Here is a 19819-nt window from a genome sequence, read left to right on the forward strand (position 1 = left end):
TATATATATAAAAAAGAAAAACAATCTCAAATTTCCAATAGGTCAAACCACCACAGTTTACGCTCAATCCATTGATATGGTTTTTCATCCAGAAAGCTCATTCAACATTGACAAAATAAAGAAAATGAAGAAAGAAAACTAAATATAATAATAATAATCAGGATCAATATCTTCAAAGACTTCCAGAGCAAGCGCTCAAAAAACTCAGCTTATTTATGACAAAGAATGCAAATGAACATGTGATGAAGTGGAACACAAAAGAGTGGGATATATATGGCAAACTACAGTATTGACTAAGCATCACCCCCATGGAGGCAAATGGCACGCACGCACATTACCCCAGAATTCACCCGAAAAATTACAATAGCCACTCCAAAGCACAACACACCCTGAAACCCTAAAAGCTACACCCTCCTCAACATATCCCCTATCTTACCTACACCTTGCAACTACCTTTGCGACTGTGTCAACAGCGTGCAGTCAAGTCTCAGGTGCAACCAAACCCCCCCCCTATTCATTTTCCCCCCTCTTTATTTGTCCCTCTCCCTTCTCCCTCGGCCCACACTGAAACGTTCCAGTGTGAAGTGTGTAGCAGGGGGTTTGACGCAGACAGCTGTGCGGGCGTCTGCAAAAATGACAGCTTAGGCCTGAGGACTGTTGGCTGGCTGCGCCTGGCGAGCTGCAGCCGAGCGCCATCGCCACACCACTCTGCTACAACAGCCTGCAGGTGAACTGTCTGCAGCACCATATGGAGGTGGGGGAAAATTAACCCCTCAAGACCGTTTTAACCACTTTAACCATTATGTTATGCTTTAACCATTGAAAAATAGCAGATGTAGATCTGCTATTTTTGGAAAAATATGACAATTTGTGCTAGTCTTTGAATATATTGACCCTTTTTTTTAACTCCGGTTTTTATTATCAGTGGTTCTCAAACCTCAAGGACTACCAAAGTTATAGGTATTTGGCTGTGGACCCCCATCTCAAAATATGTTGTTCCAGGGAGCCCTAGAAGCAAAGATTTGAGTTACAAAAGTTTGCTTTGAAAAATATATATTCAAAGATTTGCAAAAAATAGCAGATCTACAAGCTTGTGTATCTGCTATTTTTGAATAGCTAAAGTATAAAAAAAAGAATGGTTAATGTGGTTACGTGACACAGATGCACTCTCGGTCTGTGTGGGTTAACAGTGAGATGAAGAGAACGGTGGCAGCGGGAAGTCTAAACCTTTTCCTTCTTTCATTCTCTCACGCTCCATCGTAACGTACATATAGAGCCATGTGAACTTTACTGTAAGTTAATTAAAACATAAGAATAAAGAAGGAAGAGGGATACGAGGGAGAAAATAAGAAATTAAAGTCCTAAATCATTAGGAGAATAATGACTGTTGTGCGAAAACCGACAGCGCCAACCCTGCACTTCTATCTCTATTTATCAAAGACAATGAAGAACACGCAGAAGCAAAATGGTGCGACAACGTCATTGTTCTGCAAAGTTCTTCTTTGGACTGACAAGGATGTCATGGAGAAACATTGAAATAAATCATGAAACTGAATCGAATTCTGCAGGTGTGGACATAATTGTGAATTACACACATGCATTCTACGATGAATTAAGACAGGACTTGTGTAGGGGAGAACTTTTCTTTCTCCATATATTCAATTTGTACTGAATATAACCACATGGTTACCAGAAATGACTAATGAGTCAAGTGAGGATGAGACACCATACTGTATAAAATAAATATATATATATAAATAAGAAAAACAATCTCAAATTTCCAATAGGTCAAACTGGGAGTTGGATGTCTTATTATTCATACTTACACAAGAGCATCTTTGAGAGAAATGGGAAAGTGTGGTGGTGGGAAGGCGCCCAGTACCACATTCTGTGTAGTATTCATTAGTATATGTAATACAACACTAATGATTAACATGATAATGGCCATGTTAATAGATGCTGCCGGGGGGAAGAGTGACTGCACTATAAAATGAGACATGCCCCAGCTGTAGCTGCGCAGACGCACGCACGCACGCGCGCACGCGCACACACACGCACACACACACACACAAATGCGCGCGCACACGCGCACACAGAGTGGTCATAATGTGTCATTTATATTACCAAACAATTAATTTAAGATGTGTACAAACTCTCATCTCATTTGCACTCAGACATGTTTGGTTAGCACTAGCTACCGTATGAAAACAAGGGCATTGCCCGAAGGAGCAGACATTTAAAACAGAAATCTACTATAGGGATTCATCATAATTGTTATCTGCCTATCTATTGCGAAAGCCCCCCGAAGAAAGGCAAGTCAGCGTTGCATTAATTCTGTTAAATTAAATGTGTTTGTCTCTGCACTGCGTAAAGAACATTTTTAAGTCAAAATGCATTAGAGCCGTACCTGTCGTACAAAAGTACAACATAACAGTATGATATTCAATAGTATAATAATGAACGTGTAATTGGAATGGGTAACACTTGAGGTTTAAAAGCCCTTTATGAGGGACATGCAGCTCACAGACGATAGCCTTGACTAATGTTCATTAAATTGGTTCCCTCTTTCCCAGGAGGGGTAATTGGAATGCTGAAACAATGCAGTCACTTAGGCAGTCCCTGGGAAGATAATGTTGGGGTTCCAGCACACGGCTTCTTTAATCAATTACAATGAGGTTTTTATCTAATTGAGGAAGCAGCGCACGTGTTACCTGTCGGGCAAAGGGCTGTTAAACGCACACTGAAAGTTAGCAGATAAGCTAAACAACATCCTAGGAAACATGCAAACACGCCATTATCAAGAACGACCTTGATATTCCTTTGTCCATTTTGTGTAGCTCTTTGTTTGGTGTCATTGCAGAACTATTTATTTGACCCATAACTAATGAGAATGAGCCAAATCAGAAGCGTGCTCTACACTAGCTCTCAGGAAACCCTCATTTCTTGATGGAGTAAATGTGTTTAGACATTGTGACTGAACACTACGACTACGCCATGGAAGATATATGTGAAGGATTGCCAGGAGGTAAACTGATGTAAATTAGTTCAGATTGCTCATTTAGGGATTAGAAAGATACCCACTGTAAAGGCATAAGAGTAGGCTTAATACATCACATCGGTTAGCAATTGCAAGTTAACATGGACAATAAATACAGACAGGGGAATAAAACAACCCAAATAGGAGAGAGTGGAGGGCAGCGATCTAGGAGTCCCGATGTTGGTGTTTGCTTCGCACCGCATTTTACATGTTTCAAAGGGGAGAAAATGATGTCCTCCAGCTCGGTCTCGTTTAAGGCTTTAAATCACAACATTCCACTTGTTGTCACCCTTCAATTAGACCTGATGTCATATGCAGCCCATCATTATAATGTACATTAAAGGACCATACTGTTGACATTGCACGTATAATCCACAGACTACAAGTCATGGTATGCCTGACATTACTGCCGAAAACAATTCCCCAAGCATACTGTAGCATTCTTTGATTTTAGAGGAAGCCATTTAATTTCAAATTGAATTCAGTGAATAGTATATTCAATAGAAAATATATCAATATACTGTATAATATAATATATCTAACCCTAACCCTTGCAGAGACTTTGAACTAGCTTGAGACAAGGTAACCCAACAGTGAACAGTATGTGGCCTTTTTTTGTTGTCTAATCTTACATTGTTGTTGCATTTCAATGCAGTTGAAAGCCCAGAGAATTCAGCCCTGGTCAAGTTAATTAGCTGCTGCAAAACAGTAAACACATTTCTGACTCACTGTCACTATGTCTATGACCGACAGGGGGCAACAGTATAAGATATTCAAAATGTTAGGAGATTGACTAGGCTCAATATAGCCATTACCAATCAAAATTAGAATATGCCATGATCAGATCCCGACGCAAACTCATAACTATGCCTCGACATCCTGTTAGCTCAGCATGTTATTGTATTTATACAGACCGAGAACGTGTCTTTCTCGCTTTAGATTTTAATCACTTTTTTAATCAACCATTATTGTATGCTTTAGCTATAAAACAATAGCAGATCTACAAGCTCACACTGCGAGCTGGTAACTGTGCTATTTTTGAAGAATCGTGAAAATCTGTGCAAGTCTTTGAATATTTTTGACCTGATTCTATCAATGTCTAAATCAGTGGTTCTCAAACTTTTTCATGTCAAGGACCCCCAAAATTACATGTATTTGGCTGCAAAATAGGTTGTTCCAGGGATCCCCCAGAAGCAAATATTTGAGTTGCAAATCTTTCGCTTTAAAACATATATATTCAAAGATTAGCAAAGGTTTTCAAGATTTTTCAAGCTCACAGTGCAGCACTCAGTGCCACACTGTGGGCTTGTATATCTGCTATTTTGTCATTAAGTATAGTAAAGTATAAAATAATTCATGGGTTAAACAGGCTTAATTCCTAAATGACGGCTTCAAAAGAGGCTTGTGACCCATGTCATCCTGTCTTATCCTTTCCTTTCTGAGCAGTGTTGGCCTGGGCGTTCCACAAATGCCCAGACATAATCGCAAGGTTCCTTTGGTTCATGACCTGCAATCCTGCATCATTTGTCATTCCCTGTCACTAAGGCAGAAATGCCTAAAAAATATTGTTCTGATATCTGACTACAATGCCGGAGGAACTGGTGGCATTTTATATCCCTAAACTGCTGTAAATGCAAATACAATACATTGATCCATAATTTAGCTAAATATTTAATTAAGAAACATTACTTTATTATACATTATTACATTATTATAATTTCCTTAAAATACCTCATGACCTTAGACAGAACAGGTCAACATTGTTGACTGCTGAATGAATTGCACACACATACTACACAGAAGTGTACTCACCTGTGGATAGGGGAATGTGCCCAGTGCCAACTGTATAAAGAGAAAAAAGCATAACTGTCAAGTCCTACCATAAAGAGTAATTGAGTCCAAGCCTTCTTCATTTTAGAAGCAAATCCTCATTGTTCAAAAGTCACATTTAGTGTTCTACAAGCTACTGGCCCTCAAGTGTACAGTACATCACAACAAAGGCCATTACACACAGGGTCTTCCGCGTGGAAAAATACGCACCATACTCACTGTCCGAACGTGGACAAATTCGGATCGGTTGTGCATGAGGTCAAAGAGACAACATGTGTTCATTTATTGTCCGGCTTTTCCGTGCAGAAAATCGGACCTTGCGCGCAACGGCCTTAACAGGAAAGTAATTGGGAGATCCTTAAGCCAGTGCTACGCCTGATGTGTGTGAAGGAAATCTTTGCATTGTGTGTGCAGACTACATACAGTATACACGTACGTGTATTGGTACTTAATAAGCCTTTCCATTGCAATCTTCTTGATACCTTTGAGCATGTGCATTTGCATGATTTACCGAAATGTGCAGAATATGAGCCTTATAGGCTTAGAAGGAGGCTCAGTGCACCCTTCTAAAAAAACACCATCAGCTATTAGTTAATAACCCCCTAGGACGACCCCCTGATGAGAACAAAACGCTGGGATAAACAGAAGGAGGGAAGGACTGTGCGGCAGATGGATGCAGTGGGAGTAGTAGGATGGGTTTTCTTGATAACTATCCCCTGACATTTGACAACTCACTCGGGGACTCCCTTCTTTCATCTGGGTCAAAGGCAGCTTACCGGAAGATGCTCAAAGTGACATGTTTGCATTGAACATAAATAGACTAAGCGGGCTGAGGATTACTCCACATTAAACAGGACTTGAAGCCATTTCATTTAGACTAATGTATACTGTTCTGGATGGGAAGTAAAGAGAAAAGGGGGGGCTTTTGCTAGCATGGTGAGAAAACCCATTCTTTACCAAATAAAGATTACGCTGATAATTTTCACACGTCTCTCTTCCTTTGCATTCATCAATTATTACAAGGATTTGTACTAATATTCAACAGTATTGACTTAATACAGCTGAGACGGGAGTCTCAAATCATTTGTCAAAGTGGGGAAGTGGGAGAGCTGTGCACATAAACAGATGGAGAATCAATGGTGTCAATGGGGAGGGCAAGAGACCTGGCAAGTGTAATAGTGAAATTAAAATGTTATTTGAAAACGTAGGCCTGTCAGCAGGCGCGCTGTATCCCGGGCCCTGGGGAGAGGGGGACAAAGACACTAATGCACAGCCACACACAGGAGCAAAGCATGAACAATATCCAGCCCTTCGCAATACCCTCCAGGGTACCGTTCTTAACCCATTTAGGCCTAGAATTAGTGAATGCTTTAACCAGTGAAAAATAGCAGATATACATGCTCACAGCGCGGCACCGAGTGCCGCGCTGCGAGCTTGTAGATCTGCTATTTTTGAAAAAGTCATGAAAATGTGTGCAAATCTTTGAATATATGTATTTTCAAAGCGAACGTTTGTAACTCAAATTTTGCTTCTGGGTGGTCCCTGGAACTAAATATTTGAGATGGGTGTCCGACTGTCCGTGGCCAAATACATATAATTTTGGGGGTCCTTCACATAAAGGGTTTGAAAACCACTGATATAGTAGTCTCTCAAGAACAGACTAACTGAGCTCCAGTTAAGTGAAAAGTACCTTTTCTTTGACGATGGCTAGCCAGATTGCTGACATAGAAACATAGGGTTTTTCAAAAAAACCTTAGAAGGATTCAAAAGACACTTATAGAATCGGGTAAAAATTCAAATTTTCACGATTTTTCAAAAATAGCAGATCTACAAGCTCGCAGCGCGGCACTCGGTGCCGCGCTGTGAGCTTGTATATCTGCTATTTTTCAATAGTTAAAGCATAAAATAATGATACACAAAATGTGTACCCGTTCTAAATGGGTTAACATATCCCTCAAATTCACAGGAACAATTAAAACATTGCCTTAAATGTACTTATTATTACAAACATCCAGTTCAGTACTATTTATCCCCCCCAGTATAGGCTTGGACCAGTTTTACACAAGAGTTAAATCAACACTGAGGTACTGTGTACTTTTCTAAAGTAGAGAATGGATCCATTAATTTGTACAAACTGCTGAAGGCTATACGGCTGAACATTTTATATGATATTAATGTTTACATGGCTCATACAGTAAGTGATCTTTTTCCCAGCTATGCTCATCAATGTGTACACACAAATATATTGGGTCTCTTCCGCAAAGCTTGTCGCAACTTTCAGACATTTGTGTGTAAGGGGTAAAATCTGATGTGCAATTAATGTAAGGGAGTGCAGAGCTTTGATTTGTGCGGATCACAGGTGTATCTAATTGCACGCTCCCGTGGAGATCATTTGAATTGTTCCACGCCCCATTTGACTCCATAAAAGGCAACCGGAAACATTCAACATAAATGACTCATCTTTATCAAGCTCACGTGTCGTGACGCACCACTTTGACAACTTGTAGATCAGTGTATTTTGGCAAGCGGGTCCCTTACGCGATGAATCTGCTGAACGCCAAAAACACGTAATAGCCTACTCTCATGTGTAATGAGAATAAGACGTTTATAAAGTTTAACCATGTGAACAAATGCTAATAAAACTTGGAAAGGATATTATGTAAGCTCTTTCTACTGAACAATTGCTCGTTCACCTAAAAAGGTAAAAAGATTGTGGAATTCGTAACTATCATTTATGAGGGGAATCCGTACCTTGGTAAAACTTATCCTATCCACGGTCCTACATCGGAATTGAACACATATAGATTTCACCCACACTGACTACCAGTGTTCATGTGATGTGGTCAAAATTAGGCTATTAGTTAATAGCTTAACATTGGAGTTGACATGATAGTCCAATACAGGGGCGTCACAAGGGGGGGGGGGGGGGGGGGAGTGGGACTGAGTTACTAGGGCCCAAGGTAGAGGGGCCTTAATTATTTTATATACTTTAGCTATTGAAAAATAGCAGATATACAAGCTCAAAGCGCGGCAGCTTGTAGATCTGCTATTTTTTAAAAGACGTAAAAATGTGTGCAAATCTTTGAATATATTTATTTTTTAAGCGAACATTTATAACTCAAATTTTGCTTCTGGGGGGTCCCTGAACTAAATATTTTGAGATGGGGGTCCGTGGACAAATACATATCATTTTGGGGGTCCTTACCGTCCTTCACATGAAAAGGTTTGAGCACCATTGACAAAGAAACAGGTTTTTCAAAAAACCTTCAAAGACCTGAACATTTTCAAGATTTTTCAAAAATATCAGATATACAAGCTCACAGCGTGGCACAGAGTGCTATTTTTCAATAGTTAAAGCACAAAATGACGCAGAGAATCCTTGTACCCGACACCCCTGGTCCAATACGCAAAACTGTGGCCAGCCACACTGGCAAACACACCGAGGGAGCTAATAATACTGCTCTAAACACTTCAACTGAAAAAATATATATATGAAAATCGGTTAGAATTGTCATCATGTATATAATATGCGTCCAAGCAATAGATCATTTGACACCTTTTTTCTATTATACAGTATGTGATGACAAATGTCGGGCACATCAATATTTTATTTGAGGTTTGGCACGATCATAATTGATTCTGTATGAAGATTCAGGCATTCTAATAACTTAAACGTACGCAATGTTTGAGGCGTATAATTCTGCCTCTGAGCAGACATGAGTTTGAGTGTATGTCTGCCAAAATCAGATTCTGCATGTGAAAAGTTGCGGATATGCGAATAAGTTATTTGCGGACCCAAGCTTAGTGAATGAGGCCCATTGTAAGACACAGAAAACTGAATATCCCTGTGACTTCAGTCTTCTGAAAAAGTGTGAAATGTAGATAATGCTAACTTGAAAATCCTCAGTCTTGATTTATCCCCTTTTAAAACGTCCATTTTTGGAGCTGCAATCCGGAACTTATTTTAATGAATAAAACGTTATTGTAACCAATAGGAGAGGATTGGCTGGTTTCCCTTTAATTGCTGTGGTATATGAGACTATAACCCACACCTTGAATCAGTTTATATCAAACCCAGCAGGTGCGTTATTTCTTTCCAGTGTTCCACAGTGACCAATTATCTGCAACTGTGTTGTTAGCAAAAAATCTGGGAACAACTTTCTTGTAGCTGGGAACTTTCTTGCAGACCTTGTAGTGAATTATACATGTCTATGATTTTTCATGTTGCCATATTGTAACCGTTTTAGAAAAGCTTTTCTTCCCAGGCCAAGCAGACATTTACCCAGGTCTGAATCCCAGGTACAACGCAGATTTAGTTTTTTAACGTTCAGCAGCTCAATTCTCTCTAAAGACACATCATGCCAGTCCAGTGGTGTTTTACCTCCATGAATGAGATCCCCACACTCCACACATCTGCATGGATACCGTACTGCTCCCCTGATATCCTCTCAGGCTGTGTGCAGGAGAAGAAAACTAACATCAACTACAGTACATCATTAGAAAAAGGTGCCAACGTTAATGTGTCCTCCAAATCTTCCAATCCTTTTTTATATTAACAACTTGAACCCCCTAGTGTCAATATTCTGTCAATAACTGTAGCCAAAAATAGCCGATCTACAAGCACACAACGCCTCGTTGTGAGCTTGTCGATCGGCTATTTTCAGCAAGGAGGTTTGGTGTAGAGGGGGAAAAAGAGCAGACTAAGTACAGAGTGAAAGGTCAAGTTTATAAGTTAATGACGGTTCAAGTGGTTAAATATCTGAAAACACAAATTGACATGAATCCAAAATACACTGATGACTGTGCTGTCAAATGATGAAACTATATGGAATCTATGAAAAGGTTGCGGGGGGTCCCTGCTTCATCTCTCTCTCAACTAAGGGGTCCTTGGCCTGAAAATGTTGATGACCCCTGGTTTATTCAATAAAAGTAGAATTCACTCACCGCCATGTACACATTAGTTCCCACGTATGTTTTGGCAATAGAATTCACCAACTGCAAAAAAAATAAAAAAGATTATCAGTCCTATACATTTAATTGTACATGAAAGTAGAGGTTTTAAACTGATAGAGAGACCTAGCAAGACGACCTCTAAGAGTCACCACCTCGTTGTCCTATATTAAGTAGCAACTCCTATCGTTCATCCTTCTCTAACTTACATCCCCCCCAAATCTAGTGAAATGTCAGGGTGTTATTTTTGGGCTGTTCTCAGTGCTTACACAAGGGAACGAGAGGGGGACGAGGGGACATTTAGGCGTGTGTGTGTGTGTGTGTGTGTGTGTGTGTGTGTGTGTGTGTGTGCACGTACGGTGGCACATGCCATCAATGATAGGACTGGGATAATGACTGTCTGTTCCCTTATGACTTTTTTTATATGTGGTCCTGCAGAGAATGGGCTGGACTAGGCTAGAGAGAGAGAGAGCGCCCTATGACAGAGTGACTCAGTGTTGTTACTGGTACCAACCTGAGTTTATATGCCCTGCTGGCTTAAAATGAATTTTACAATTCAACCAAAACATTTTGTGCCGGGCATTAATTAATTAATTCGGTAGCTTCTACCAGGGGTTTTCAGTGATGATAAAAAGGGCAGTACAAAGTGTTGTAGCTTCACCTAGTGTCCACTAAACAGCGTGTGACTGGGGAAACCTAGAACCAGAGATAATCCCATTTCCCTGCAGGAAGAAGAAGTTGAACCGGACGGAGAAATGCTTTTAATTTCTGGTTTATCTTTGCATGCATCGGTCTCCTAGCTTCCACGTTCCTGCAACAGCGACCTCGGCACAAAACTGATACCTTTAAAAAAAAAACAGAGATCTCTGTCCTCGGCACAAAATGTGTTAAGTAGAAGTCCTCTCCGCGTTGACCTTTTGAGGAAGGTTCAAAGCGTCTCTGCTGATGACATTACTAACACACGTCACCCACCCTCACCCACCCCAAGACAGGCACACGCACACACAATGGCTCCAGCTATTGTCCGTCAGCAATTCATACATATCAATGAGGATGTGGCGTCGTCGTCGTGTGCGAATCATAATTATAGCCAGTCAAATTTGGGGGACTCTGCGGAACAATGGCGGCGAGCGGCCGCTAAGTTAATGCGAGGGGCTGTCCCGAGGGATCACTCTGTTATCTTGAGTGGAAAATGAATGCGCAGACTGACAGGTTAGCAATACACGGACAGAAGCAGCTATAGTACACACGCTCATCCACAGAATGGCACAGAGCAGAGAGCTGTTACAGAGACAAACACTAAAAAATATTCTTAAGCCCGATTCCTGAGCGTCGGTGTCATGTGTCGAAAATGGCAGATCTACAAGCTCACGGGGCATTGCGATCCAACCTATTTTGAGCTTGTAAGTCAATTATTTTCAACACATGAAATTTAAGCTATTGTTTTCAGTGCACAACATAGTTATACTCTTTCTAATACATTTCTTCTCAAAGTGGGGTCCGGGGATCCCCAGGTGTCCTTGAGAGAGTTCCAGGGGGTCCCCAGCTAAATCATAGATAGGAACCCAATGGACCCGTATGGGTCTGTAACTCAGAGTGTACAAATGGAACCAAATGGACCCAGGTCGTTAGGGTCCATTTGGTTCCATTTGTACACTTTCAGAGTTAAATTAACACTGACTTTACAGTGTAAATTGGGGTCCCAGAGATCGAAATGCCATTAAATAGGGGTCCGTTACTGTCCGTAGCCAAGAAATGTATGTCAAGAAATGGTTGAAAATTCTCTTATATCAGAGTCCCTAGCATATCCTTTCAAATGGGGGTCCTGCGGGCTAATAAGTGTCAATTTGGGCGTCCTTGACATGAAAAAGTTTTAGAACCACTGTTCTGATAGTCACATGCGCTGCAGTTTACCTGCGTGCTGACACCAAAGTCACAGAGCTTGACTTGTCCTCGAGTATTAACCAGCATGTTGGAGGGCTTGACGTCTGCGGAGACAAAATGGTGGAGAGAAGCGCTATGTCAGCACTCTGCAGCTGGGCTTTATCAACTCTCTGTGGCTGTTGTTTAATAACTTGGGAGCCTTCATGGTCCCCCGCCTCTCTCACCTCTGTGAAGTATCTTCAGGCTCCACAGATACGTCAGGCCGTTGACCACCTTGTGGCACAGGAGGAACAACAACGTTATTTATTTCAACATTATCAGACAAACTTCACCGCAAGTGCTGTATGATACAAAGCAACATACAACCATTTATTCACACTCCAAAGGTTTAATAAACTCCCACTACACCTAAGACAGGCAGCCTCTGTGGATAGCTTTAAAGCACAGCTCAAGACCCATTTCTTTACTCTTGCTTTTAGCTGATTTTTTAAATTCCTGTGCTGCTATTGAAGTCTGCACTGTTCTTAAAATGTTTAAATGTTCTTCAATGTTCTATGTTCTTATTTTTCTCTGCTTTATTGTAATCATGTGTATTTTTTCTCTGTTAAGCACTTGTGCTTCATTTTCTGCTCTGTAAAGCGCTTTGAGCTGCATTTCATGTCATGAAAGGTGCTATACAAATAAAGTTTTATTATTATTGTATTATTATTAATAGCATTCCATTTCAGTATTCATCCTTTTTTTAATTATTATTAAAACAGTTAAAAACAAGAATTGAGAGTAGAAACTAAATTAATCTTTGCCTCAACACTTTACCGGTACTTCTTTTTACATTTTGAAAGAAGGTGTACGTTCCAAGCAGATAATTAATGTTTCTCTCTCTGACTGGCAAGGATGAATGTTGCTAATGTAGAATGATGAATAGTGATGTGGGAAAAAGAATACAAAATGATATAACCATGTTATACATCTTTCATTCACAGCTAAATCTGTGCATAAGTGATCATTTGTTTATTTTATTTTGTACCGTACCGAAGCCATTAAAACACATTGTGTCACGGTCAATGCACTATAAGGCATACAGAGCTCTACAAAGCTAAGAAATGTTTGACTGTTAACAAACAAGTGTACAATTCAACCACTTGAACCCCTAGCATACCTATACTGGGACTAACATTTGGTGAAAATATCCTTATCTAAAAGCTCACAACGTGTCAAAAATGTAGCACATTGTGAACTTATAGTGTGATCGGCTACTTTCGGCACATAATATTTAAAACAGGGATCGAACCCCCGACCTCCCAATCTCAGGGCGGACACCCTAACCACATGGTCACTGAGCTGGTATTAAACTGATATAATTCAATTGTGGCAAGGTGAAAAAAAAAAAAAAAAGGTAATGCCTGGGCAGTGCCTGGGCAGCCCCATAGACGAGTTGTTAGAACAAGTTGTTAGAACCACACAGGCTCTAATGCCTGACCAAAAGCCCCCGGTTCGATTCCCGGCCGGCTAGATCATTTGCTGCATCATGACACTCGCCCTACTCTTTCCCTCACTATATTTTTCCTGTCTCTCTCCACTCTACTAAATGAAAAAGGTTAAGAAAACCCCCAATATATTAACTCGATGCGTGCCAAGGCCACTAGATGGCGCCAGAGTGCCAGAGTCAGTCCCATAGACCACCGCTGTAACATACGGGGACCCACGTAGCAGTGAGGTGCGTTTTCACGTTGGTGCGTGTCATGAAAATGACCCGGATGAAGAGAGCTACAAGATAGCTATAGGCTATCACTCATTTTAGAAGCCGATTTTCGGCGATTTAGCCGTAAAAAAAACTTTTCCGCTTCCATAAGAACACAGTTCAGAGAAAATGAGCTTTAAAGATGTGACAATGCATTGGATTCGGCGGCGTGATTCGGCGGCGTTACCCTCTCGCGTGCCGATGTAAACAGATGAAAATTTTGCCCGAGCCTTCGGTGAGGCCTCCGATTATTTAATTCATTTTATATAAAAAGCCAAACTAGTTCGGGATCGGCACCCCGGAATACGTCGCGCCGCCGACAGCATAGATTGAGTAAAAATTGGGGGGCTCTAAACTTGGCATCTGGCCATTTTCAATGGAATAAATCGTCGGACCACCCACGTCTCTACAAGCAGCTCAGGGTAAGTAAAATAGCAAAAAAAATATTGTATTGTATTGAAAAAAAAAGCCGAACTTGTTCGGGATCGTCACTAGAAGGGTTAAATAAATGCTGTGTCCTATTTTCCACACCCCCGGTCTGCGACATTCTGTCCCACGAAACAGGGACGAAGAGAAGGCGACTCGAATATTTGGTTTATTCTAAATCAGGGGTCTTTTCAGGCCAAGGACCCCTTAGCTGAGAGAGAGATGAAGCAAGGACCCCCTCTACATATGTGTGATGCAGATTTTCATCGATAGAGATAGATTCATAGACTTGTTTGACAGCACTCTCATCAGTCTATGTTGGATTCGTGTTTTTAGTTAACTTGACCTTTCACTATGTACTTGGTCTGTTCTTTTTTTACCTCTACACCAAACCTATTTCCCGAAAATAGCTGATCTACAAGCTCCCAACGCCTCAATCTGCTATTTTTGGCTAAAGTTCTCCTCAGAATAGGGATGCGAGGGTTCAAGTTGTTAATTTAAAAGAATGATCCTATCACAGATTTGGTGGCCCCCCTGTAGTAACTCTGAGGACCCCCTATGGGTCCTGTTACCCCTGTTGAAGAGCCCTGTTCTAAGGCTTAACTGCAATTCTCCCTCAAAGCCTGCCCCTCCCTGGACTCATACTGCCTGTGGAAGTACGCCGACAGATGAGAGCAGCATCACACATGCTCTCTTGGGTGTTTTGCCTTCTGTGATAATTAACAACTGTGACAGTGGATAAGAAGGGAAAGCTGTGAATTAGAATTAACGCTGACTAAATAGCTGTCAATGTTTGATTACGGACAAAGTTGAAGGAGAGGAGACAAAGGGGAGGTGGGAGGGTTGGTGGGGGGGATTTGGAGTAATGAGGGTCGGGAAGAGGGAGGCATTTATCCGAATCCATGGCCTTTGACCATGAAAATGCTGCTTTTAAATTAGGTATGCGCGTGTGCGTGTCGTCCACCTCCTTCCTATGGGAGGATAATTGAAAGTTTCACACCTGTAGTTCAGGAAGCAATAGTATTGTAAAACAGTGTTTCTCAATCTTTTTTGGCTTGAGTACCCCCTTTCCATGATTTCTGAATCCAAGTACCCACTTTACCCGGCAACAACATTTTGCTTATAAAACTGCAATTAACACCTTCTAAGCCTGGCCGTACTCCCTCGGACTTCCTACTGGGTCCCATCAGCCACACGTCTATTCCCGGACTTTTGATATAAATTATAATAAAAAAAAAAAAAAACATCGGAAATTCTTCTCTGTGTCTTTTTGGAGCGATCTGAAAGGGTTAATATGCTCTGACAGTCATTTTCTGGTGCTGGGTGTGATACTCCTAATATCCAGCAGGCCACGCCGTTGACTCACATTCTGGATGGATGGCTGGCCAGGAGGAGCCTCATCCTCTCCCCAGTGTTGAAACTCAGCAAGAAGCTCAAACAAGATGGCTGGTCTTTGTCTCTGTTCGTGGATCGCGGTTTCAATCACGTTCGGGCGCCGCTTCTCTATCGCTCCTTTCCCTGCTTCGCCGCACGTAAACGAATGGAATTGATCTCCCCTCCGCCTCGCCAAAGTAAGATCGCCGACCTCTGCAGGATGAATATGTACGCTGTGTCGAGCACTCCAGTACATGTTGTTATCATGTGGGCTTTGTTTTTTTAAAACATGTTTGTAAATAAATGGCTTATTTCTTCGGCGCTACCTCTGTTCAGAGGGTTCTGCCGCGGCTTGCAACGTGTTAAAATATAAATAAATAGTGGTATATGATGCTATGATAACCCCCCATTTCAAGAATATAAAATAACAAATAAGAAATGGGGAGTTTCAAACGATGCCTCCTTTTTTTCGTTTTCAACATTGTGGTCATAACATTTCAGTCAAGTTTTCATGTCAATAACTTCCAAACAACTTTAAAACACATCCCAGTTGCCTGGTGCCATGTAATTTGGGTTAACAACTCAGGCTCATATCAAGTTTCTCCATGTGTCATCATTAAACATAACAGTAAATGTTTTTTTCCCATCCTAGTTAAATTGTAGTTAATTATTTAACTATGAACAAGCATGATTTACACTAGTGTTCTTTTTTTAGGGCATTTTCTGAGTACCCCATGCAGTACCTGTTGTAGGAGAGCCAGATGGAAGGCATGAAAGGCATGATTACTTAATTACTGGACATTACTTACTTAATTACCGGTCATGCTGAGTTGCTACTGATTCATAAAACAGATTAAGTGATACACTACAACTCTGTGCCTTTCCATTCTACATGAACCAGTAGTAATTTGAGGGCAATCCGAGGTGTTTCATATAAACCTACCGCTACTGCGATCCTGCCGAGCACATGCTCTGGGATTCTCCGGAAGACATCCAGGGAACCACCTGCACAAGGAAACCGTTAAGCCGTGCCCAGTAAACAGTCTTTTGACACATTACCATTTATTTCACTCACATCTTACACATTCTAGCTTTTTTGACCAAATGATCTGCAAACCACATATTCTTGTATTAGAAAATACCTGGGTTTACGCATATCAGTATATGATGACAACAAAAAATGCGTAATTGTCATGAAAACTACCAGACCATTTTGAGGAGAAATTGACAGTCTCACATGCTGCCTCTGAGCGACTGAAACTCCCTCAAAGGATCAATAAAGGTAGGTATCTATCTATCGAGTCCATCGATCTATTGGAAGACAAGGGCTTGTGATTTTATCTGTCAGACCAAGAGGAACAGATTATGTTTTCGCCCCTGTGTGTCTGTGTGCTTACTCTGTCTGTGTGTGTGTGTGTGTGTGTGTGTGTGTGTGTGTGTGTGTGTGTGTGTTAGCTTTGGATGCAATGAGCATGACACCTGCATTATTTTAGGAAGTAGCACTCAGCCAATCAATTGGCGCTTGCTCTCACAATAATTGTTGACAGGTTGACTGATGTGGGAAACAGAGAAACCACTGCAGTAACAAGCAGACATACAGTGCACGTGCACATGCACACGTGCACTGACAGAGCGAGTACTACTCCATCTCACAAAGATCTAAGCACACGCAAACGCGTTTAAGTCAGGATTTATCACGCCCTTGTACCTGTACTGTAGCTCTTAGCACACAGACATGCTAAGCAGCTGACAGCGATAAGGCATTCTCTCGCTCTGTAGAAGTGTAAATGGATACATGGTGTAGAGACAGAGGCGAGTTCCCTGAGGCCCTTTCTATAAAGCTTAGGCTAGCAACAGCAAGAGTACAGTAAATACCCTGTAAAAGCCACAGGCCTTAGCCAAAGCCAGACTCACCGTCCATAAACTCTGTGCATATGTTTATCCTGTTCTCCACGAAAAAGGCACTGTAGAAAGTGATGATGTAGGGAGAATCACACTGGAGGAAGAAAAGGGGAAGACAGCATGTTTACCATGTAAAATGTCAAGTCTGAGTAAACATTTCGTGGCTTATACTAAGTATAAGCCACGAAATGTCTTTATTAGGAATAACCCCTTGAGATGAACCATCTCGTTTTCAAGGAGTTCCGCACACTACAGAATACATAGAAATACATATAGGTACATATCAAACAGAACAAAACACGAAAACACTAAATAAGAGAAAATAAACACAACAGAAAAGAAGCGACAAAACCGAGCACATATGAATGATTGCGTCAGAGATCTATTATACTGTTAGTGAAAACGTGAACAAGTAGAACTAATCTCAAAATGAGAGGACAGCGATGTTTTGAACAATTGAAAAGATGTTATTGATATTAATCATTCAAGTCCTGTTTCTGCATGTCTCTCCCCATTTCCTGCCCATTTTCAACTAATACTCTTTAAAAGATCAGCTATTTTCACCATTTTAAATCATTTTTAAAATGACACATACAAAATGAACGGTTTTTGGACATACAGTTTAAGGTTTCCACCCAACAACGACAATAAAATATGTGTGTTCCATTAAAGAAAAAAGAAACAGTAAAAAAAGAATGTAGTACAACAGTTATCAGTCCACACACTAACCTTGTAGAGAATCTCTAGCTCTGACATGATCTGCTTCTGCAGCTCCACTGTGATGTCCAAGGGAATAACCTGAAATTACATGTTCAGGGTTATTGGTCAAAACCAACAGAGCGTACAGTATGTGCCGTCCAAGGGGGCGCTTTCCTAGGGTGATAATCCAATGGTTTTAAAACCAACCACAAAGTTCAATTTGACTAATTAGTCAAAATTAGGGGATTTCCTATGCTAAAATGTTGGTTCAGAAATCATAATCTTAAATCATAACAGTAACACAAGATAACGTGCTCACGCCAAAACAATCGCCATCAAGAAACGTTTCATTAATTATTTTCGTTTATTCATCTAATTTATGAGATGGATACATAATATTGTTTTCAATTTCATTTACGCCATTTCAATAATCGACAGATCTCCACGGTTTGAGAACTAAAACATCTCAACAACTCCACACTAAAGAAGAAAGCAGTCAGTGAACAGTGGTATGCTTCCTTTCAACAGAGACTACGTTGGCCATCTACTTTCTACTTTCTAGATAGAAAATAATTCAATGAAACTTTGGTCCTGCTTTGAGTGTCACAAAACAACATTTCTATGGTTAACATCTCCAAACATCAGCAAATCACAGGACAAATAGGGCTGTCACAATTATTACATAATCGTCTAATCGAAATTATTTGACATAATCGCGATTATTTTTCATAATTGTCATAATCGTTTCCATGTTGAAAAAATTTCATATCTGTCTTGTCCTATAATGTGATTTGTATTGCATGCTGTTATGTTGCTTAGAATGGCTTTATTTTGATAGACAGAAGTACCCATAGAGATGAAAGGCCCTCTTAATGGAGTGGAGGTCACTGTGACTAGCAAAGGCAGGTGTGTGAGTTTAGGTCATTGTACAAGTCAGAAATCAGCTGTGTGGGCTCACAAACAGCTTTTGTGTCAGAAGCAGCACAGAGAGTGCACATTTTTCTCCTCTGTGTCCAGTTTGATGTTTTACATCTTACCTTCTACATACCCTCACCAGTCACCAAGAGGCAATGCCGTGAGTTATAATTCATGCAGATGCTATAAATTTGTGTTGCATTGATAATTTCATGTATGCATAATTAAGATAAAAAGTTCATGTTAAAAAAGGCAATTCATGGTTATTTAGTATTAAAAAAAAATTGTATTAAAAATATTGTATTTACAAGCTACTGTAAGCGAACCGGACAACATCTGATGTTGTATTTTGTGTATTGTTTATTTTCAGGTTTCACTCCATGACCTTGTTAAAGAGCAGCCATGGAGTAGTTACAGTGTTGTGACGATAGTGTCTCAGTAAAGCGGACTGTTTCAGCTGCTACTGCAGCATAAACGTGCAAACAACTACATTGTCATAATGCACATGTATTAAGGCAGGACCCCCCCCCCCCCCCACACACACACACACACACACACTAGACATATTATTTACACACACAAAGGCACCTGACACTTTATATTATTATAATTGCACATAAACTGTTAGTTGTTTATGAGTTATTAATGACTTGTTGTTAAAGGTTTGTTAATAGCTGGTTAATGATTTACAGCTATGGCTCATAAATAGTTAATAGATCATGAACAAGCTATTAGTAACCTACTTACTAATGACTATGGTACAGTAAGTATGCAAATAGTTGATAAACACTTTCAGTACAAGTAAACCATTTCTGCTGTCAACGCCTCCTGGTATATTCTAACATCATTAGTACTGGAAAAGGCAACAGCAAAGCACTCTTCTCTCGTCAGTCATCTAATACAACGAGCAGTTCCAGTTTGTAGATATCTGCTAATTTGGACGAATGTTCAAATATCTTTCAGGATGCTAGGGTTATGTTCGGGTGCATGGTAAAAACAAACAGATCACTAGCACTCACAGCACCAGGCCCAAAAAAGCGTATCTGTTTCACTTATCTGTG

At 40.6% G+C, this 19819-nt stretch overlaps 1 protein-coding gene across 1 annotated transcript in view; it reads right to left on the minus strand.

Annotated features, from left to right (window-relative positions):
* Window positions 1-19819, minus strand: part of map2k5 (mitogen-activated protein kinase kinase 5) — a 92010-nt gene that overhangs the window by 26532 nt on the left and 45659 nt on the right. Inside the window, exons 10-17 of the mRNA XM_080730793.1 lie at window positions 17874-17942; window positions 17157-17238; window positions 16186-16247; window positions 11926-11974; window positions 11732-11805; window positions 9812-9862; window positions 9249-9320; window positions 4850-4879 (exon numbers count right to left, since the gene is read on the minus strand). Coding sequence (XP_080586919.1) covers window positions 4850-4879; window positions 9249-9320; window positions 9812-9862; window positions 11732-11805; window positions 11926-11974; window positions 16186-16247; window positions 17157-17238; window positions 17874-17942 — 489 coding nt within the window. The remainder of the gene's footprint in view (window positions 1-4849; window positions 4880-9248; window positions 9321-9811; window positions 9863-11731; window positions 11806-11925; window positions 11975-16185; window positions 16248-17156; window positions 17239-17873; window positions 17943-19819) is intronic.

Source organism: Nannobrachium achirus (genome assembly GCF_963921795.1).
Source record: "Nannobrachium achirus genome assembly, chromosome: 7".
NCBI lineage: Eukaryota > Metazoa > Chordata > Actinopteri > Myctophiformes > Myctophidae > Nannobrachium > Nannobrachium achirus.